The 22,176-nt window shown below is 40.0% G+C and overlaps 4 protein-coding genes across 5 annotated transcripts in view; 1 reads left to right on the forward strand and 3 right to left on the reverse strand.

Annotated features, from left to right (window-relative positions):
• The window catches only part of cdk10 (cyclin-dependent kinase 10), an 11,375-nt gene extending 4,189 nt beyond the window's left edge, over positions 1–7,186 (reverse strand). Inside the window, exons 1-8 of the mRNA XM_034879802.1 lie at positions 6,936–7,186; positions 5,236–5,464; positions 4,373–4,688; positions 2,466–2,538; positions 2,284–2,355; positions 1,474–1,576; positions 617–698; positions 226–308 (exon numbers count right to left, since the gene is read on the reverse strand). Coding sequence (XP_034735693.1) covers positions 226–308; positions 617–698; positions 1,474–1,576; positions 2,284–2,355; positions 2,466–2,538; positions 4,373–4,462 — 503 coding nt within the window. The 5' untranslated portion in view covers positions 4,463–4,688; positions 5,236–5,464; positions 6,936–7,186. The remainder of the gene's footprint in view (positions 1–225; positions 309–616; positions 699–1,473; positions 1,577–2,283; positions 2,356–2,465; positions 2,539–4,372; positions 4,689–5,235; positions 5,465–6,935) is intronic.
• Positions 1–22,176, reverse strand: part of gan (gigaxonin) — a 322,832-nt gene that overhangs the window by 14,683 nt on the left and 285,973 nt on the right. The window lies entirely within an intron of this gene.
• LOC117948822 (charged multivesicular body protein 4c-like) lies at positions 9,878–12,398 on the reverse strand. Of its 2 annotated transcripts, none has more exons than XM_034878693.1 (5): positions 12,138–12,398; positions 11,035–11,113; positions 10,596–10,713; positions 10,268–10,394; positions 9,878–10,016 (listed from the first exon to the last, which is right to left on the reverse strand). In XM_034878693.1, the coding sequence occupies exons 1-5, from the start codon at positions 12,328–12,330 to the stop codon at positions 9,955–9,957; spliced, it is 579 nt and encodes a 192-aa protein (XP_034734584.1). In that variant the 5' UTR covers positions 12,331–12,398; the 3' UTR covers positions 9,878–9,954. The 2 variants fall into 2 exon arrangements, with proteins under 2 accessions (XP_034734584.1, XP_034734583.1); XM_034878692.1 differs by having other exon boundaries at positions 11,017–11,113; positions 12,138–12,382.
• On the forward strand, positions 14,665–21,793 carry chmp1a (charged multivesicular body protein 1A). The gene is made up of 7 exons (XM_034878690.1): positions 14,665–14,843; positions 15,587–15,606; positions 15,717–15,794; positions 18,392–18,538; positions 19,059–19,187; positions 19,300–19,493; positions 20,181–21,793. The coding sequence occupies exons 1-7, from the start codon at positions 14,837–14,839 to the stop codon at positions 20,200–20,202; spliced, it is 597 nt and encodes a 198-aa protein (XP_034734581.1). The 5' UTR covers positions 14,665–14,836; the 3' UTR covers positions 20,203–21,793.

Here is a 22,176-nt window from a genome sequence, read left to right on the forward strand (position 1 = left end):
TATATATATATATATATATATATATATATATATAAATAACTCTTAGTTGACAAGCTGCCATTATAAAAAGACAATAAGTTCCTGTATTGACACGGTTATTGGTTCAGATTTATGTAAGTAACTAGACAGTGGGTGTTTTCATTTTTTTGTTCCGTTTAACTTCCTTTCTCTAGTATACCGAGTACAAAAAAAAAACTGCAGAGTTAGTTGTTGGGTTTCCATTAAATGGCTGGGACTGACCTATGTATGATGAAGTTGTGGTGGAGATACTCCAAGCCTCTGAGCAACTGAAGGATGATACACTTCACCTAATAAAAGGAATGCAGGAGACAAATTATTATAATGCAGACAACAAAACCTGATCCATGTCTTGTCAAGAGGATGTGTATATTATAATTAGTTTTAAGGAGCACTCATAAATAAGTATATTTTCATATTTCTCTGTAATTCAGTACAGATTCATCCCGTTCAGATTTGTCCACTGACTGGCATTTGTAATCAAACAACAACTGCCACACAACAATAAAAATCTGTTTTACACAGCTATGTGGGTCCCATGAAAAATGGTATCATATGAGTGATGGTAGCCTGGTCAAGAGTGTGCACACGGTCCTACCTGAGCCTCAGAGAACGGTGTCTGCATGTTTTCCAGCAGACTGGCCAGATCCTGTTCGCAGTAACTCATCACCAGAAACAGACTGAACAAGAAACAGATTACAGAAAAAGAGATGATCAAGAGTTAAGGTAACAGACAGCAGTAGAATATCTTGTGACAGTTTCTGAATCATACTGCACCAAGAGAGATGTTCAGCAAGAACTGGTACTGTAGGATATTCTGCTATGGTTTGTGAATCCACAGATGTGCAGGTACCCTAACAGCATTAGTGGGTATTCACACCAAAAAAAGTGATCCGGCGATTTGCCACGGGGTGGTGTAGCCTGGGGGACGATCTGTTGTGTTCTTATACCCCCTTAACAAAGCACAAGATTACTGTTCTCCGTCAGATCGTTTGTAGATTCCGACGTTACTGACCGCACTTAAAGCGATTTACTTCAGGGGGAGAAAGAAAAGAGATAAGCGAGACGTAGCGACTGCTTTGCTGTTGCAGGAAACAATCAACTATTACACAAACTCCAGGGCAGGTGAGTGCCTGTGTTTCGTTTTTTTACCCTCATGATGGTTAAAAACGTTCTTGTGGCAACAATAAAGTTAGTGATGTTTCCTTTTTCCTGTACGGGACACCGCCTTAAACCAGAGCTCCAAAACACACTGCCAAGTCTGTTTACATGACCGGTCACAGCAGCGTGACGTGGGGTTGCGTTTTACCAAAAGTTGAGTCGTTCGCAATTGTTTTTTGAGTATCCCCCCACATGAAAATGAATGGAAAGACCTGCATTTTTGCCGGACCGTAGACCAGCTGACGCAGGCAGTGTGAACGCAGCCTTATAGTGGTGTGTGTGCATGTGCACTACCTCTCCAGTTGACTGCCAACAACCACTTCTTTCAGCTCCACTATGTTGGGATGTCTCAGCCTCAGCAGCAGGGTGATCTCTCTGAGGCTACTGATGGGGATCCCTGGCAGAGAAAGAGAAGGGCATTGCCATTTTAATAAGCAAACTACAGAAACATTGCCTTAGGTGATCACACCCCCATCCCTCCTCTAAACAGTCGCAAAAAGGAAGAATTAGAAGAGGTAATCATCTTTTCATTTTGCTGTCCTCTTTGTCTTTAGAACTGAATGCTGCGGTTGTTCTTTCTTAGCTTCTGCACCATTTTCTAAACATGGCCACACTGAGAAATACAGAGATTTATGGAGCTGATAGGCTTAATTAGCTACATATCAATTTATTTAGCAATGGCTTGAATGTAACGAACGTTCATTAATATGCTCACTATAGCTTAAAATGTTTTTTAACGGCTCAGACATTTTGGACACCATGAAACACAAACTGTAAACAATGGATTCAAATTATTTTTATTTTGCAGATGTTTTTTTTGCAACGCTAAATGTGGGACAAAAGGATGGCAACATAGGTTAGCCATGATATCCAACACTGTGTTTCAGAGCAAGGTATATCTCCATCACTACTCCCTCAACTCCTCTACGCACCAACCGTCGGGCTAAAACTTCCACACGACCAATGATGTTCCCTACATTCCCCAAAAAGGTTATTAGATACAAACAACACATCGACTAAGACAAACATACATACAGTGCCTACAAAAATACTGCATTCAAAACACTCACACATATGAATCAGCGTTAAGAGCATTGATCTCACCGTCTTTCTCTTTATCCATCCGCACCTTCTTCAATGCTACAATCTCATCTGACTTGGTGTCTCGCGCTCGGTCTATATTAAGAACAGGAAACAGGTATGAGTTAACAGCAGTTAAAATAATCTGCTATTTTTATTTTCCTAGTTGACTCAATCTATAATCTGCAACATTGATGTTGACTTACACACAATGCCGTAGGTTCCTTCTCCTATGCGGTTAAATTTCTCGAACTCTCGAACGCTTCTGCAGCTCCCAAACTGAAAAAGAGTGAAAAGATAGAGATGGCACAGATGTTCCCTTCACTTCAGTGAACTCCATGTGTCATGCTTGTCTCCAGTAGTAGCTTAGTTGATTTTCCAATCAACATGACCTACAGGATGAACCCTAAAGAATTCAAGTGGTCAATGGACAGGGTGCACTGTTGCTCTGGATAGAGCCTTGTCACATGTTCTGTGTATTCATTATTACTAACAGTAAAGTGAACATTGATTCAAGTTTAAATAAAACGACAAACAGGAAATCAATAAAGGGATCTAATGGTGATGATTCAACCAAACAGCAGCCATGAGCCAATCAGAAGATTTGGGTCTGAGAGGAATTTGCCACGGGAAAAAGATAAAGAACAATGCACATTAGACAGCCTAAATAATTTGGGGTGGGTAGTGTCACCAGGTTGATTACTACTCCTAGTCCTAAAAGATGAATGACGAGGACACAATAGCCTCGTTGGAGATGAGCCTGGTCTGCGCAGAATTGGTCACAGGCGATCGCCGCCCAATGGATGCCGGTTAGATTTGTGTCCGAGTTGATCCCAACTTGCTCTGACGTCATGCACACGTAGGCAACGATAACATGTAGACAGTTAAAGAAAATGATGACGTGATAACCTCACGAGATCAAGGCGGACGCAGCTCTTTAACAGTAGGCTCATTTGAGATGAGCCAGGTCTGCGCACTATTGATCACCGCCCGTTGCATGCCGGTTAGATGTGTGTCCGACTTGATCCCGACTTGCTCCGACGTCATGCACACCTAGGCAACGATAATCTCACGAGAGCAAGGTGGCCGCAGTTGGTTTTCACCGACTGCAAGACCCAGGTAGACCCAGAGCATGCTGGGAAACGCCGGCCTCTCATCTGATTTATAGCCGATTGGTTCACAATCAACTCAACATGATGACGTTTTGCATCAACTTTTTATTGGTTTTGAATCAGAGGGATTTTTTTAATTGCTATTTGTCTGATTGAAATGCTTATTCTGCACAGAACACATGTTGTGACTGATAGTGACGTTTTAAATCTGATCAAACTAGGCTACCATATACCGCCTGTTCATTAAAATCAGCAACAGATCGCATGTAGAGCATTTGGAGAGCTACTCTGTCATAATTGAAACTGGAGACTGTGTACAAGCTGATATATGGGTCTGATAACATTTTATTAATTGGAATCGGACAACGGATTATTACGGGTTATGCCTCATGAAGGCTTGCCAGGGAATCACTGAATGAAGCTCGGTTCATGGAAAAGCTACAGTAATAAGATTGACAGTAGTGCACAGACCTTAGTTTTTTTTTACCTTGGAAGTTAAGTGCCTCGTGAAGCAAAGGCGCCTCACTAGCTAATTACTGATGACGTACTGGATGGGGAGAATGCCAAACTCTATTTTAGAAAGGCAATAGTAATAATTAAGTTACTTTGCTGGTCAGTGAACACTGGCGGTTCCAAAAAATAATTGACCCACCAGTGACTTTTAAGCATATGCGTATCAATTAAATTGCAACTTGTACATAATTTGACAGTTTTTTTTTTTTTGTTGCTTGCTAATGTTATTAGCATTAAGTTAACGTTATACGGTTTTGTATGCTTCATACAAGTACTGAACACAAGACATCTACACAGCGACATATCTATTATATGTAATGTTGCCTGTGTCAAATATATACCGAGTTTCAGACTAGGCCACCTACAGTTGTAACAATTAAGCCTGTATTGTATTGTGCATTGTTGCTGATAAGCAGGAGATCATTAAACTACCAGAGTGCTGGACAGTTTGGCTTCACTTCCTACCCACACCAAGCTAACTCTCTTACCCTGTCACTTCGAGGCACTGTAAATGTTTTATTGTTCTTGATAGACTTGAGCTTTATAGGGTCCTGCTCGTCCTCTCCCACGGTGTCCATTCTTTCGACTTGTTTGCAGCCTCAGAAGACAAGAGTAGAGTCCGTTTGGGCTTTAAATCGTCTGGCCGTAGCTCACTCGGGCGCCGCCATTGTGCTTTGGTTTGTGCCACCAGGACAACAAAGTGCTTTCCCGGAGTTTGAACAGGCAGACTACATCAACACGCTGCCATGCGGTTTTGCAACTGCGGGATATTTGTTCAGTCCATTTTGAGTTCATCTTTGAATACTGCAATAAAATGCAGAAAATAAAAAAAATGAATCAAAGAGGAAGAGATTAGCAGGTACACAGTATGCAGGAGAAGCTACAGGATACCTCCAAAAACCTTGATTACCGATTCATACATTTTAAATGTATGCAGAGTGTATCTTACTCCAAGAAAACGTCATGCTATGAAAATCACCCAGTGTGCAAGTGTGCTGCTCATTCTGCTGTTTATGTCCAGTAAAAAGTAAAATGTATTTGAATACTTCTTTGAGAACGTTTTTATAATTTCAGTTTTACATATATACTGCATATATAATGAGCAATTGCAATTACAAGAGTCCTAAATTCTACAAATTGAACAGTAAAGTAACCCCTAAATGTAAAAAAAACAAGCATAAGGTTGGCTACCTAAAACTACAAATGCATGAAATAAATTACAAGAATGTAGAGAAAATTATGATGTGTGGTCGTATGTGTGTATATATGAGTGGTTATGACAAGAAGGTAAAAAAAAATCATATATGAATAGTTAAGATCAATAAAGACCAAGGTTTGACTCCCATTTTACCTCCTGCAGGACATGCTGAGTTATCGATTGGCCACAAATTTTTTCCCCACTACGAAGGGAGTGGAGGAGGGCCTCCGCTCTTTGACGGCATCAGCAATAGTCATGGTGGATGGTAAGGCATAGAGGTCCTCTCGTGATGGAGCTGTGACAATGATGGCAGGTTGAGGTGGAGAGGAGTGAGCTGAATCTGACTCAGTGTTGGACTGTGGTGGGGGGGGGCTCTCTTCAACTGAGAGGGATGTCAAAGGTGGAAGATACACACTGATTAACACCAACATTTACTATATTACTGTAATATTTACCCACTACAAAACCTTTGTTTGTGGAAGGGTTTGCGGTCTTCTCCAGCCTCCATTGTAATTCATGTCTGCTAAATTTAATTCTCACGCATAAATGAAGGAGTAAACACCGGACTATCTGGGAAAAAGCCTGCAACTCTGACTCCAGCTTCTTAAATGTGAATATTTTCTATTTTCTTTAGTCCTCCGTGACATTTTTATCTGATAATCTTTGAGTTGTGGACAAAACCAGTCATATTAAGACGTCATCTTGGTCTTTAGAACACAATTGTACCTCGATTGATAAGGGGGTTAAATCCTAGTACAAACTGTATAAATTAACATAATCCTAAAGAGGGCTTACTATACCGATAATTCTGCAGCAGCTTTGTTGGCAAGGTTGTTACAAAAGCTGATCAGCATTAATAATAATATGTGGTCATCTGCAGTTTCATCCCACAGGACACATCGCATCTAACATCTGTACTGATGATAGTTATTGAATGTCTTATGAATTCTTAACCTGACGTTAGGATTGAGTAGCCATTTTAATATTATTGTAAACACCTGGGCTAATACACCTGGGCATGTCATTGTTATTTTATTTACACATTATTCAAAAGAAGAAAAAACAAGACTCAATCCAAGGTAAAACATTGTGCATTGGAGGTTAGAAGCCAAGAAAAGGCTCATAAAGATACCACCTCTCTAAGTAGCACTAGTTAAACAATGCAGCAAGGAAAATTAGAAAAATATATAAATAGGGTTTAAGTGTTAAAAAATTAAAATATGGAATGAATTACAGTGCAAAAAGTCATTGTTGGTAAGTGACCCTTTCAATGCATGATGACAATTAGGGCTGGGAAATACATCCCTATTATATATTTATATTATATTGATATTGTGATATGAGATTAGATTTTGTGAAAGCACCAATTGTCAACACTACAATATCTTCATTGATGTATTTGTTAAAAAATATTTCATTTACACCATATCGCCCAGCCCTCATGATAATGTGCAGTGATGCAGGTTAGACTGTTCCAAAGAGATGTCCTCTGTATATCAATGTATATTGGTGGAGGTTAAGCTCATTTCCTGTTATTAAAAGTATTTACTCTATGGCTGATAGCAAAACAAAATACAAACTTCAATAGTATCAGGGTAGTAGGTAAGTAGACTCATAAATATTGCCATTTACAGTCCATGTACAAATATAACTCCCCTGCACTTTAAGACGGGCGGGCGCGCGCACACACACACACACACACACACACACACACACAAACACACAGAATATTTTGAAGAATCTGGGTCAAATTAAAATTATTCCTAAAGCAACCATCCTTAAATCCAATCTGCCGATTCGGTGATAAACTCATTAGTATGTTTAATTCTGTGTCCTGTGTATTTCAATCCTACCTGGATATTCCTTCTGGCTTACTCCAGACCCCATTAGGCTTCAGTCAGCAGTTGTTCAGTCCTTACATGTCCACATACATGGTGCTCACATTTTGGCCAGTCCATGCTACTTGCAAGAGTCAGTGCTATATTCTTTTGTCAATCTGCCTCTCCCTGTCTCTGCCACTCCCTCCCTGTTTCCGTCACTTGCTATGTCTGGTGGCAGAAACTAATCCTACGCAGCTGCTCACAGCCAAAGTAAGAGGTGTTTGATTTGAAGGGCAAGTAAGGATAACTAGAATAAATTGTGTATTACTAAATGTGAATGTCTGTGCCTTGTGTTCATTCCTTGTTTGTGCCTTGTGTTTGTTCAAAGCATGTGTTGAGAAACCCCGGACGTTTTTGGTGAAGCAAGTACCGGGGCTTGTATCGTTTTAGACAGGCGACGACATTGATGAGATCCGAAGCCATTATCCATTGTCCATAACTACCACGTGACTGGTTTATGAGATGAATCTTCATGGTTGTATTACACATCCATGAACTACACAAGCACATTCACCACCCTTTGTCCAGTTAAACCACTGCCACCTTCCAGTTTTAGAATACTGTTGCCCCTCCTGCTATTATATTATTAGCACCAAAAGGATCGATTTACACACTTTTTCTCCTTGCATTCCTCTCAAGGAAATCTGTTGAAACGGTCTGTAATTCAGTGTATTCCAGATCACATTGATCCTCTATAATCAATTCAATTCAATTTTATTTATAGTATCAATTCATAACAAGAGTTATCTCAAGACACTTTACAGATAGACCACACTCCAGAATTTACAAGGACCCAACAGTTCTAGTAGTCTCCTCCAGAGCAAGCAACAGTGCAACAGTGGCGAGAAAAAACTTCCTTTAAGGCAGAAACCTCGGACAGACCCAGGCTCATGGTAGGCGGTGTCTGACGACCGGTTGGGGTTAGAATGAAGAGTGGAAATAACAAAAATAGAAAGAAATAGTAGTTGGTAGCAGTTCTTTTATAGTAGTTCATGGCATGGCAGGACGCTGTGCAGCATTACAAGGCAGCAGGACGTAGCAGGACGTAGCTGGGCACCGCAGAGTGTAGCAGATGAATAGACTGTATATTATTAACAGTCTATGTCTGTAATATATTGGCCTGTTTTTCTCTTTTCATCTTATCAATTTTTTAGATGTGTTTTCCATTTTATTTGTTAGATACATTAACTCTGCCTAGAAGGTTATTTTTTCTGTCTGTTAGCAGGATTATGGAAAAACTATTGGCCCGATTTTCATGAAACTTGCTGGAACGGTGTAGCATCGGCCAAGGTAGAACCAATTACATTTTGAAGCAGTTTCCAATCATGGGCCGGATACACAAATTTGTTTTTATGGGCATTAGTTACAAGTGGAGTGGCATGACTTTTCCACTAGGTGGGGGTATGGCTTTGTAAGTACCTCTGCTCGTCTCTGTTCTGTTTGCAGCTGAGACCCAGCATGCTTTAGACCAGGGGAAAAGAGAGAGAGAGCAGGTGTAGGAGCATATTTCCTCCAAGCCACAGGGGGAAATTTATTGCATTGTTTTGTCAAGGCTAAGGCTGGCCTCGGGTAATTTAAGTTCCTGTATTGATGCAACCAAGTGTTAATTATTGAAGAAGAGGCGCCACCAGTTTTTAACTGTGCTTGGATTATGTTGTGTTTTTTTTAACTTTATTTGAGTTAAGTGGACGCTATAAGGCTACAGAAAACAAACGGCTCAAATGCAAAATGATGGAAAGGACTGGACATTATTTTTCTGAGTACACGTTAGATTAAATAATCCAAATAGCAACCAGTAGCTGCTAAGTATTGGACATAGTTATTACCGCAGGGACCCTGTATGTATATTGTATAAAAGAAAGTGGCATATTAAACTGGGCCTACAATAAAGTGTACAGCCTAAAATCTTTATACATAACTTTTTTGCATACAATACTAAGCTATTAAAATGGACTATTACTTGTTTGATTTTATAAATCATCTTTTAATGTTAAAACACACATGGCCCCTGAGTATTTGTCTGAAATTTTAACTTTACGGGAGCACAACCACTCATTGCGGTCTTCAAATCAGCGAGTTTTAGAAGTCCCAAGATCCACGTATGAACGGTGGGGTGATCAGGCTTTTCCTGTTGTTGCCCCGAGACTCTGGAACAAGTTACCCCCTGATATTTGCACTATTATAGATGTAGCTCTTTTTAGGTCCAAACTCAAAACATATCTGTTTAGTCTGGCCGTTAATACGTAGCAGTGGTGTGACAATTTCATTCTTCTGTTTCTTTGTAACCTTTTCAGATTTGACTGTTTTCCATGTTCCCTCTTTCTATAGTGTCATGTGTTTTTACTCTTGGTTTCTGATGTTAAGCACTTTGGATACCTGCTGGTTGCTGTAAAGTGCTATATGAATTAATTTTGATTGATTGATAGATGTGGCACAGTGAATCCTTAAGACTGTGTGTGTGGATGGCGTTCCCCCAGAATTGACTCTGAGGATCCCCCTAGATCTCTGCTCTTGACAGACATTCGCAGCAAGTAGCTCTGTTAATGATGGTTGATAAATCCTAATCAAAAATTGATTTTTGCTTTAAAGTGGGTATTATGTAATGTCATGAGACTTCTAAGTATTGTTCTATGCTTATGCAGAACCTGGGGGGTGGAGCCTGGACAGCCCTTTAGAGGACATGGGAAAGGGATGTGATGAAGAGGAGTGGGACAGAATCTGTAGGAAAATTAAAACTATGTCACGCAATGTGAGGGTGCGCCTCATTGAGTACTAGTATACATCTCTTCTACTGGACTCCCTCCAGACTGTTTAGACTTGGTTTGAAAGACACACCAAATTGTTTGAAAATGTTAAACAGAGGATGCTGACACTTTGCTGCGGAAAAGACAAACATAAAACATTCAACAACAACCTATTATATATTCTCATTTATTCCATGCTTTTCTCTTTTGTTTTTAATGCCTGTGTGTTATGGCTGATGGTGTGTCTATTAATTCGCCCAGCGTCGCAGGTATTCTAAATCATCTTCAATCTCATCCTCGTCTGTCTTGGCTTCAGGAAAGAAAAAAGAAAAATACTCTGAACAATTTGCACAACTTAGTAGACACTGCAGTCAACTGCAGCTTGTATTGTGTCATGGCACGTTCAACTCCTTTTTGTAAGAAGCTAACACATTAACCTGAACACTGCTATATGTGCTACAAGTGGCTTCATGTTGGATCTATGGTGTGACCACCCCTGCTTTACGATTTTACTATGCTAGCCAACAATGTTTTAGTATCTGATCTTCAGATGCTTCTTACCAGGTTGGGAGGGTGATGCAGTGGACAACACATTGAAAAAAGGGACTTTATCTTCCGTATTGTCCTTCTCAAAGACACTGGGATCCAGATTCGTCACCAGCCTCTCCAGCTCTGCCAGTAGCTCATCCTGAGACAGACAGACAGACAAACAGATAGACCGGCACACACACACACACACACACACACACACACAATATAGCAAACTATATTGATCAGAATAATGCACAAACACAAAAAAGACTATTCAGTTTATGTAAACAAAATCCATGTCTGAAACCGCAAAGGTTACCCAAAACTTAAATCCCTGAAGGAATTACTGTCATTGTACCTCATCAAATTCCACTCCAAGGCTCCCAGATGTGTGGAGGGTGTCTGACATGTCTAGAGTCGGATCATGCTCCTCTGTAATGTCCTTGATTAGGTCATTCATCTCGTTGAGAATATCTCTGAAACAGCCAGCAGAAAGTGCCTGTTATTTTGGCATCACATAACAAAACAAGTGTGTTATAACATTTGCCATGAGAAAGATCCTAACTCTTATCATATGTAAACAAAAAAACAACATCCACAAATATTTACTTAGCTTCAGAATGTAGCATTATAACTTATATACAAAATCCTCTCTATTATCTATAATAACTGCTGACATTTTGTGTGGGAGTTCTGTTTTTATCCTGCTCCTTTTCTTTTAGCTATTCATACATGTCATTAATTCAAAAGACCTCCTATGCTGATGTCTTTTCCCTTACATATTTTCATGAGCGGACCTCATGGCCTTAAGAGCACAGTCAATGTACTTGATGTGTTTCTCGTGGCACTTCTTTCTTCTCAGCGCCTGCAGAGCCACTGTGAGAAGTACATAGGGAGACAACGTGTATGAGTAGGAATGTTCTCAGTACGTTTTAAACACAAACACAGTCATCCCAAAAATAACTACTAAGAAATGTTATCTTAATGGCAGACATAATGTTTACTGTATTAAATTAGTCTTTTATCAGAAAAGTGAAAAAACAGGTAGCCTGCAGGTTTCTTTACAGATACCTGAGAGCACTAAGTACAGACACACACTGCTGTCACTATTAACGTAGTCTTGAGAAAACTGTGCTCTGGTTTATCGGCATTGGGCTGTGCTAAGCTCCGGACAGAGCCACGGTGCCTCTGCAAAATATATAAAATATATGTCCTTCTGTCTGTACACTGTGGTATATCTCTTGTTGTATTAGAGCACTCTACATAATAATGTCAGTTAACTACATACATTCATATAGGAAAGTATCTTGATTTCTACTGTTCAGAGTTTCAAAAACATAAAAATGACAGCACTCTCTCAAAAAACACCATACCAAGCAGCACACATCTTAAAACAATATAAAAACCGATTTACATTACAGTATAGTTCAACTTTACAACGTTATGGTTATACCATATTATTAATCCATAACGTTAACGGTACCCCGTGCTAAGGAGAAAATACCGTTTAGTGTGTGGAACAGGTGCTCTTTTTGTGGGATTAGCCCAAAACACACACTTCTGTGTTGTTATTATTTATTTATTTATTTTAGAAATGTAGCCTACTATATCTAATTAAATACCATGAGTTACCAACACCTCCATGCTGATATATTATATCTAAGGGTTATATCTGGGTCAGAAATGACCCCTTTGTTTACTGTAATGACAGGTCAATCTGCAGTTATTAATTAGCTAGCTAGCTAGCTAATGTGCTAGCTTAAGGTAACACTAGAGTTAGCTAACGATAGGTTATCACATAAAGCGGTACCTGCAATGGCTAATTAGATGTTTTAATGATTATTAAAAAAGTATACAAGGTATACTGTTATATCAAGGGCTTTATAACTCTATGTCTCACCTCTTCTGTTCCTAATGCTGTTTTTCTTGGCTATCAAAAGTTCATGGTCGATTTTTTTCTTCAGAAAGTCTTTCTTCTTCACCAGCATGTCCTCTCTCTCGGGGTGTTTCTCCGTCTCCTTTTGTTGGCAGGGAGGGCAGGGCATCTTTCCCGCCTTTTCTCCTCCACTACATAGCTTCCCAAACAAAGACATAGCATTAACTACTGTATCTGACACCCACTGACCGCTTCATTAACAGGCCCCGGCCCTGGCCTTGCACTGACTCCCCGTTACCTGGAGACCACATTTAAAGGAAAATACCGGAAAATACAGTGGGTCTACATTTAGTACAAGATATCATTTAATTAGGATGTTTCAAACATGCAAACAATAACCATCGTTGAAAGACTACAAAGATAGTCTACTTAAGTATGATTACTATTATTATTTTGTTTTACGCAAGTAGGCCTACAAGTAAAAGTACATAAAAATCTACTCAAGTAAAATTTACTCAAAGTAAAAGTAACTTTTTAAACATGGGCTACAGAGAATTATTTAATTTACACCCAACAAAGTCAGTGTTTTTTTTAATTACTCAAGATAACCACTTTTTTTTTTGAGTTTCAAAAATTGCAACATTATATTTACCAACCAAGATTTTCTTTACTTTACCAAACCCACATCCCAGCTTGTGTCACTATGGCTCAGTGGAACTCAGAACTTCACTCAGGCTAAGCAGTTTATGTCAGGTACCGTTTCTACATGATGACCTAGACTCAATGATAACACAACTTCAATGACCTTCCCATTTGTTTGAATGTTGTTCTCATGTTTCACACAGGCGGGAGGTCAGCTTCAGAATCCCATTGTTTGATACATGCAGTGACATTAGTCTTGGAGGCACCGGAGCAGACATTTATCAGCCCTTTCTAAAAAATCCCAGTGTAGCCAATAATAACAGATACTGTGACAAAATCAGACATGAGCCTAAACAGCATCCTTACAGTGGGAAGAGAAGAGAGCCATTGAAGGAGCTGCGGATATTCCCATCATCAAAGACTAAATAGCTTGGGAGATCCAGGTGAATTTCATCTCCTGCTATCAGCTCCAAGACAACAGATTTAGTGCAATAATCAGGTCCATCTCCTTGCTTTCCCTTATGAGTATACATTATCCTGTGGTTGTTCTTGTACAAGACACCCTAAGTCCACAAAGGTGTTTCTGACGTGTGTGACACCAAGCCATGTCGGTGATAAACAGTCCAGCACACAGCAGAAGCATGACTGCAGCCCGTCCTTCTAACTGCCTCAACACCGACTAGCTAAGCTCCCACCAGTCTTCATGTGGCTTGTGGAGGGTATTTACACACTGAAACCCAGCAGACTAGCAAAGTCGCCTGCATGCAGGCAACCTCACAAAACCTCGCTAATGTGCTCCTGAGACAGCTGCCCAGAAGCAACTGACACTAACCATGTTGCCACAACACCACAAACCGAGGGAACACAGTGAATCTGACTACAGTAAATGTGACAGAAAAATACATTTGATTGCTGAGATTTGATCATTTTAGTTATTTCATGGAACTGTTTATGGTCACCTGTCCCTGGCATGGAAACAGAGTCCTCTTACTAAATCAGAGGGGACCTGTCCCTAGTGCTGGGTACGCGCTCATACTCTGCTTCTGCCTGGCTAGTAGTCCTTACCTAGGTACTGTCAGGGCCTCATACTCTGCTTCTGACTGGCTAGTAGTCCTTACCTAGGTACTGTCAGGGCCTCATACTCTGCTTCTGACTGGCTAGTAGTCCTTACCTAGGTACTGTCAGGACCCTCATACTCTGCTTCTGACTGGCTAGTAGTCCTTACCTAGGTACTGTCAGGGCCCTCATACTCTGCTTCTGACTGGCTAGTAGTCCTTACCTAGGTACTGTCAGGGCCCTCATACTCTGCTTCTGACTGGCTAGTAGTCCTTACCCAGGTACTGTCAGGGCCTCATACTCTGCTTCTGACTGGCTAGTAGTCCTTACCCAGGTACTGTCAGGGCCCTCATACTCTGCTTCTGCATATCTTCATCAGATTCCACGTAAATAATCACTATTTTTAGCATGTGTAGAACAGCATATCTCCACCAGACGCCATATAAATAATCACTACTTAACTACAAGACGGCTTTTTGTAGTTTTATTAAGTCTTTTTATGATTATAATAAAATTACAGTTTTAGTTAAATGGTTGGGAATATAAATTTAAATGCTTTAAATTAATCTATATTTTGTCATATTGCCTTACACTTCCATTTATTTTGTTATTAAAATGCTTTATTTAATACTCATGTAAAGTACAAATACCTCGAGTTGTTAGTGTTTTGAATGTGTCCATGTCAGTACGATATACACATATACAATGAAATATTACGATAACCAAAATGTAAGACGATATCTATGTCGACTGGACTAAATTGAAGAAACTGAGGAATTGTCTAATCATGAATGATTAAAGACAATGTCAGTAACAAACAGTAGAGGGCAGCAATACGCCATTGTAGCGTCTATGCCTAATCCGAAGAAGACGACGAAGAAGAAGAAGAAGAAGAAGAAGAAGCTAGTTTCTCGTTTTGGACCAGGAAGTGCAGTCCCAGATCCACCGTTATAACAAAAACAAAGGGTTCTAGGGAGCTACACATAGTTTATCCTTTGATAACCTGGAATCCTATTCGTCTTGACATGGAGGGTATGTCTTGTTTTAACATGTGAACGGTCCGTCCTGATAGGCGTTGCCTCTGTTTTAGCTACACAGCCGAAGATAGCTAACGTTAGCTTGTTAGCTGGGTTAGCTGTCAGACCTGTTTTGATTTTCAGTTTATTCCTTTTTTTTAATATCTGACTGTCTGTTTTTTTCTAGACCGACTATTAATGTGTCCTTTGGTTTGACTTCACATCTTGTCTTACCGCTGCCTGTCACGGACCCCTTTCCTCTTTATTAGGAATGGCACACTCCTTTTTCAGATGATACAAACGTAACGTAATGGATCGTCAGATACGTTTAGACCCTCCTTAGGTTCGGAACAGTTGCAGTTTTTACTGAATCAGTTGGTTTGCATTTGACAGAAACTATTTCCTCTGAGGCTGTATATTTGTAGGAGCACCAGGTCCTCCCAGCCCCTAGGAGAAGGAAGTTACATTCCCACATTTGTCAAAAAAGAAGTTGGTCAGAAGTAAAGTGTGCCTTCATTCGTCTCCTTCCACTACTTTTCCACTCTGCTTTTTAATATGATTGTTGCACTTCTTCAGTAAAACCCAAAGGCTTCAAGTAAAGAAGTGACAGATTGAATTAGCAGCTTGTTGTCAGTCTCAGATAATGACAGTCCAATGTTTTAATAAATGATGTAGAGTTATAATATTGCTATGTTACAATCTATTGTGACGATTTACACAATATACACTACATAACTCTGTCTCTCACTGTCTCGACAGACACACTCTTCCAGTTAAAGGTATGTATCAGTAAAAAAGGTAAATCTGGATCAGTTTGATATAACTTACATAAAACTTAAGGTGGGTTATTAATTTTTTATATCCTGTACGTATTTCTCTGTGTTCAAAGTTCACTTCCAAGCAGCTTGAGAGACTGGCCAAGAAGGCAGAGAAGGAGTCGGAGAAGGAGCAGGCCAAGGTTAAGAAGGTGAGCCAACTGGCCCTAACCTTTAAAGTTGTTCAGATGCACAATGACCCACAATGTTCTACAATGTTCTCTTGCATAGCGGGACCTTTTTTGCATATCATACACCTCTCTCTGTCCCTTTATCTCTACTGTGACCTCTCTAACCAATGGTAATATAGTTTATATGGCACCTTCACACACAAGTAAAAGACAGAAGAAAAGTTGAAAATACTTTAAAAGTAAACAAAAGCAAGTCTCAAGAAATGGGTCTCGAGCTGCTATAATGGCAAAATGCCCCCTAAAAAAGACAAGCTGCTTTTGGTGCATTTTCTTAGCGGTAGGGATTGTTTTTTAAGTTCATATTTAACAACTAGGTGCTCTTTGTTTAGCACAAGTGAACATTTAAAGCATCCAGCCAGATGTCATCATTGTTCTTTCTCTATCAGTTGGATAATGTGCTATGTGATCGTCGCAGTCGGCCTGGAGTGGGTGATGATAATGTTTCTGGTGGCTTTTTGGGGTTGTGCCAGTATCTCTTTACTCCTAGACTTGTTAAGTCATTGGATATCACTGGCGAATGGCAGCTAAAGCTTATCAGATGAGAGAAAAACATCAATAGATAATACAGTGACATAGATCATTATGGAGTGTCAAAACAAATATGAAGCTGTTTCTTTTCCTTTTACCTCCAGTCAATCGGTAGAAAGTAGCGCTTCAGTGCCTTTGCAGTCATTCCCCGGGTGCAATGACGTGCAAAGATTCGGACAGCGCAGATGAGGAAGATCCAGAAAATGCTCATCAATCAGAGCAGAGGGGGCTTTTTTTGGGAGGGGGTTTAAAGAGACAGGCGTGTTTCAGACAGGAGAATTACAGGTATATTCAGACAGACATTATGAGAAAAACGTGTTTTTGAACATTGAAGCATGTACACATGTTCTAGTTATTAGTTTTTTAAATAATTTATATATGGTTAGAATAATTTATACAGCAGTACGCAGTATATGGTTGATGAACTTTTCCACTAGTGCAACCCAGATCAGTTCAAGTTCTCCATCGCTGCAATGAATTTCCGTCAGTTGGATTTTAGAAATGCCATATCTAAGATCTTTTCAACTACAAATAGGTCCGTTTAATGAATGTGGATTTTGGGATGTTTAATGTTTATATATCTAATAGTGTTTTTGAGAACTTCCTGTGTCACAATCAGTGACTGCTCAAGAAGATGCGTCAGCCATGACTTTCAATGATGCAGCCTAGAGACACGCTTGTCTCGTTAGCCCTTAAAACACACCCGTCTGGAGGACTAAAGAATGGTCTGACATGCTTATAGTGACACAATGGAGACAGCTGATAAGGTAGCTAGTCTGCTGAACTTTTTGAGGTATGATTGATTGGGAACTCTCTGTGGGAGGGAGATAAGAAGTGTGGGCCAGACGCGGCGTCGGCTGATTTAGCTGGGGCTTCAGCTCCGAATGTTGGCTTTAGCCCCGAATGTATTGTTTTTATTACTGTAGTATTACTAACTTTATAGAAGCTACACTTTTCCAGATGTAATCCACACAATTTAAGTACATGTATTTAGGTATTTTGTTTAAAGGGAGGGATAATTGTTAACGTTGTAAAGTAATGTGTAAAGCCTTGAGACTGCTCCTTTAGCAGATTGCGTTTGGATGTTAGTGCAGCGATGAAAGGTCGAGACCCAAACTATCCACAAGCATAATGTTGTGTGTAATCGCAAGTCAGAAAAAAGGCCAAGAGTAACAATACTGTACTGTGATTTGGTCAATGTAGAAAAACCGCTTTGGGATCTAGTAACGTCTAACATCATTATTTTTTATTTATTAGAGATGAGGTAAAGGTAAGATCAATCCTAACAAAAATCATCGCTTGCAGCCATGGCCTGAAATTACTAGCGCCCACCCGCCAAATATGGGTGAATTTTGCAATTGGCGGGTAACTCAGTTAATATTGTGTTTAAATATACAATGATGACATGTGAAATAAATAAATAAACAAACAAAACAATCTACCACCCACATTTGCTGGTAGCCAATGAGAATTGAGCAGTTCAGATGCATAACTATCGGAAAGCAGGGTACGCAGTTGCTTACAGGTCTGGACCAATCAGGGGCCCGCATCACTAGAAGACATTGATTGACAGCCGGGGCCCCCTATCACATTTTCACCACTCGCGACAATCCCAGCAGTCCCACGTGGGCAGCCACTGACCAATCCGGAGCGAGAACAGGTCAAATTAACAGTTACATTATTGTAGGTGCAATGATAACTTAAAATTCAATAAGTACTTTATCAAACTGTATGAATGTGTTTCCCAGCCCAGGATAGGAAATTATCCCTTTATGATAGACAATAAAGGCGGGCCCCCTACTACAGCACGTGATGACGGCGCAATGTCCACGAGAAGGCTACCATGAATAGGTTAACTTCAGGCCCTGGTTGCAGTTACTTAATTTATAACAAGCTTGTGTACAATGTAAAACACTAAAGATTAAGCAACGGTGTTTCTGTTCATGTTTACACGTGTGTGCACTACATACACATGGAGGATTGTACTATACGAGGGATTTTATGCTGACGTTTCTTCGTCTCGTCACCAGGCGTTGCAACAGAAGAATGTGGATTGTGCCAGAGTGTATGCAGAAAATGCTATCCGGAAAAAAAATGAAGGTCTCAATTGGCTGCGCATGGCGTCTCGAGTCGACGCGGTGGCCTCCAAAGTCCAGACTGCAGTCACCATGAAGGGAGTAAGTGTTCAGATCCTTTACATACAAGGAAAAGAACCAATACCACACTGTAAAAATACCCTCTTACAAGTAAACCTCCTGCATTGAAAATGTTACATAAGTAAAAGTATGTCAGTATCATAAGAAAAATGTACTATTGCAGGAAAGTACTCACATTTAAACTGGAACTGGAAATAAAAACCAGAAATTCCACACTGTCAATCAAAAAGTGTTTAATGGTCCATTTCAGCTGGAACTGTTGGCTGTAATATTGTTGGCTAGTTTAATAAGTAAAAGGACAATATTTCTCTCTGATATGTAGCAAAGTAGAAGTAGAAAGAAAAGACTCAAGCAAAGTACAAGTACAAGTACCTCAACATAGTACTTGTACATTCCACCCGCGCAGCTCGTTGATACGTGTTAGATACAGTTTTACTACCTGTTTAAAAATGACTATTAAGCAACTATTTTTATATAACCTCATCATATCTGTCCTCCCAGAATGAGTCAATTACATCTTAAAGTTATTTCTTTCCATCAGGTGACCAAAAACATGGGCCAGGTGACCAAAGCTCTGGACAGAGCTCTAAACTCCATGGATCTCCAAAAGGTCTCTGCTGTCATGGATAAGTTTGAAACCCAAGTCCAGAACCTTGACGTCCACACCTCAGTGAGTGGCTGCACACCATGTGCATTTCTTCTTGTATATGTTTCTAAAAATCCAACCCAGATCTGTAGTTTTCTTCTGTCCTTAACGCATTCGATCCATCCCTCCCTTTCAGGTGATGGAGGATTCTATGAGCTCGGCAATGACGCTGACCACGCCTCAGGAACAGGTGGACGACTTGATCCACCAAATAGCAGAGGAGGGCGGCCTGGAGGTGATGGACCAGCTGAGCCAGCTGCCTGCAGGAGCCACCTCGGTAGGCGCAGAGAGCTCACGGAGCCAGGATAGGGAAGACCAGCTGTCTCGACGGTAAGGACCAGGGTCTGTACTTGGTACTAGATAATAACTACTGGGTTACCGGTTAGAAGTTTGCATAAAGAGTAATTTAGTTTTTTTTTCAGCCTGGAACCTTTTTTCCTATGTTTGAAATTGGTCCAGTATTACCATTAAGCGGATGCTTTATGTTCAAAGAAAGGATCTTACTCTTCAACAGAAAGGTAGACCTGGACCACCAGGTCCCATTACACTGAGGAAAACCCGCCACCCTGTGAACTCTTTTCATTCTGTACGTAACTTGAAATCAGCGAATCAGATTAGAAAGCACCCTTCTTGTCATAAGGGAACAAGAAGGAAACACCACGTTCAGCAAAACCCCCAAAACAAAGGGCTTTGGCAATCTTAACCGTACACTTTATTATTTTAATCTAAGAAATAATGACGTGAACAGTCTTTTCTAATACTTGTACTGCTTCCTAAGGTTTTGGTCAACAGTAATATAAAAAAAATACAACTCGACATAATTTTCAGTTAAATAAACTCCCATAACAACAATTAGTTTAATACATCCTTATATTGCTAGTTGACTGTCAGACGATCAAGAAAATAATTAGCAGATTAATCTAGAATAAAAAGAATCGTGCTGTCAGGATATGGTATAGAGACAGTTTTTAAGAAAATGACCTACTGAGCCTTTAATACATCTTTCCTGCGTTCCAGGTTGGCTGCTTTGCGGAACTAAGGACTCCCCCCCCCCCCCCCCCCCCGAGAAGAGACGGCGCTTCTTATGGCTGTGTGGAAACAGACGAGTGTAACGATGGCGTCAGGATCTGTGTGTATTTCTATTGAACTGTTCTTACAAGGAGGACTTAATGAGCCTATCGATTACCATCCCCCTGCCTGCTCTATAAATACACACACACACACACACACACACACACACACACACACACACACATAGGCTAGAAATACTACCTGAGAAGGCATAAATCTCTCTGGTTCACCTTCCCATCTGATCCGTGTATTCCCATTTCTATCTCCCCCTGTAATTCCCCCCCACTGGATCTGATTTCAACTTTTTTTCTCTGTGTTTCTCCACCAGCACCACCACCTCCTCCTGTTCTCCCACTCATCAATTCTCAAACCACACACTTTTGGATGTATGCTTTGTATGAAAAAAAATATATATATATTCACAAACTGCATAATTTAAAATGATGAAAACGTTTAAGTGAACAATTCTATTGATTATAATCAATTTTGGTGAGTATGGCGTCCCCGGCTCTCAAAGGTGACGGGTGGGTTAAAGTGTTCTGTCACTCAGAGTTTTCTTGGGAAGAAGGAGACACATACATTTAATCGGAAAAGAAATACCAGATTTTATACTTTGGTGTTTGGAAATGTTTAAGTTTGAAAGTAATCTCTTAGTAACGCTAACAAACACTAACAGCTGTAACACAGCAAGGGACAATCCTCCTTTGGTTTCTCACAGTCAACATGATTTATTTTCGTGTTCTGCTTTTGTGTTATTTAACTTTGTTGTTGATTATTTCTCATACCTGTATTGAGACTTTTTGCTTTCAATGCCTTATTTGGGATGCAGGTGCTTGCCTAGGTGCTTCTCCCCCCCCCCCCCAGTGCCTGAAGGACAGTAGTTTAGAAAGCAAAGAGCAGCAAACCCAAACTCTACTGACAGCCAACTTCACTTCAACTCTGACTGATGAGTGAGCGCTCTGGTTGCCATAGGCATCATGGGGGGACATATATAGGAAACATATATATTATAGAAGCTGGATCTCTTGGAGGTGTCCCCCAGCAACACTGAAACCTTACTCAGAGAGTTTTTGGATATCTTCTCTGTCTCAAAATAAAGTAATCATCCCCAGCTGGCTAAGTCTAAAACACTTCCAGTAGAAGTCGTCAGTTAAAAGCAGAGATGTATATGCTGGATATTGTTTTAATTTTTTTTTTTTATTATAAGAAGCAATTGCTACTCATTGTTGCCTTGTAAACCACAAACAATGGTAACAGCATGAGTTACCAGAAGACTAGTTCTATTTCTGTTCTTTGAGATCACAGCTTCGTATGGAGAGGCCCGTTAAGTGAGTTCTCTGGTTTTGATGCATCCTTCTTTGAGCATTCAATACAGATCTCAGTGAGAGGGCAGGCAGGCCAAAACCAGACCTCAGCCTATAACAGAGCCTCTGTACCCTCGGCTGTTTTCCATTCATTTCTCCATTTTTACACAAGAAGGGTTTATTACTCAACGTTTAGCAGACTTTGAAGCACTTTTGTTTTCTATATTTATCTTGGTTAATAAAATCTTGCCCTCTTATGCGGTTTTTTATTTGACTTCAGTAGTTTATTGTTGTGGTTGAGCTGGACGTACAGTAGTATGTCAGAACTAATTTCAACCAACAGTAGATGGCGCCAAAGGCCTGAAGACAAAGAATTTGGCTGGAAATGCAGCTTTTCCACAGACGGGAGGACACAAATAGGTCATGAAATCTACTTCCTCTAAACTTCTACACTATATTGGACATCATTTCAGCTTATGTAATTCAAAATGCTTTAAGTTAGGTTAACTTTATTGCCATAAAAACAAACGTTAGTAAGTTACTTTGGTGAGCAAACCAGACCGACAACATCAACACAGCATACTAATAAACCTTCACATAAAAAACAAAATCTATTATTGGTACAATTTTATAATCAG

The sequence above is a fragment of the Etheostoma cragini genome, chromosome 8 (assembly GCF_013103735.1).
Source record: "Etheostoma cragini isolate CJK2018 chromosome 8, CSU_Ecrag_1.0, whole genome shotgun sequence".
Lineage (NCBI taxonomy): Eukaryota > Metazoa > Chordata > Actinopteri > Perciformes > Percidae > Etheostoma > Etheostoma cragini.

Bases quoted from the DNA above. Each gene is read 5' to 3' on its own strand.
- LOC117948822 (XM_034878692.1), bottom strand. From the start codon at position 12,330: ATGTCTTTGTTTGGGAAGCTATGTAGTGGAGGAGAAAAGGCGGGAAAG. The intron at 10,714-11,016 runs GTAAGGGAAAAG...TGGCTGTTTCAG, and splicing joins AGGTCCGCTCATGAAAATAT to AGATATTCTCAACGAGATGA. The intron at 10,017-10,267 runs GTAAGAAGCATC...TCTTTCCTGAAG, and splicing joins TGCATCACCCTCCCAACCTG to CCAAGACAGACGAGGATGAG.
- chmp1a (XM_034878690.1), top strand. The intron at 15,795-18,391 runs GTGAGCCAACTG...TCTCGTCACCAG, and splicing joins AGCAGGCCAAGGTTAAGAAG to GCGTTGCAACAGAAGAATGT. The intron at 18,539-19,058 runs GTAAGTGTTCAG...TCTTTCCATCAG, and splicing joins CTGCAGTCACCATGAAGGGA to GTGACCAAAAACATGGGCCA.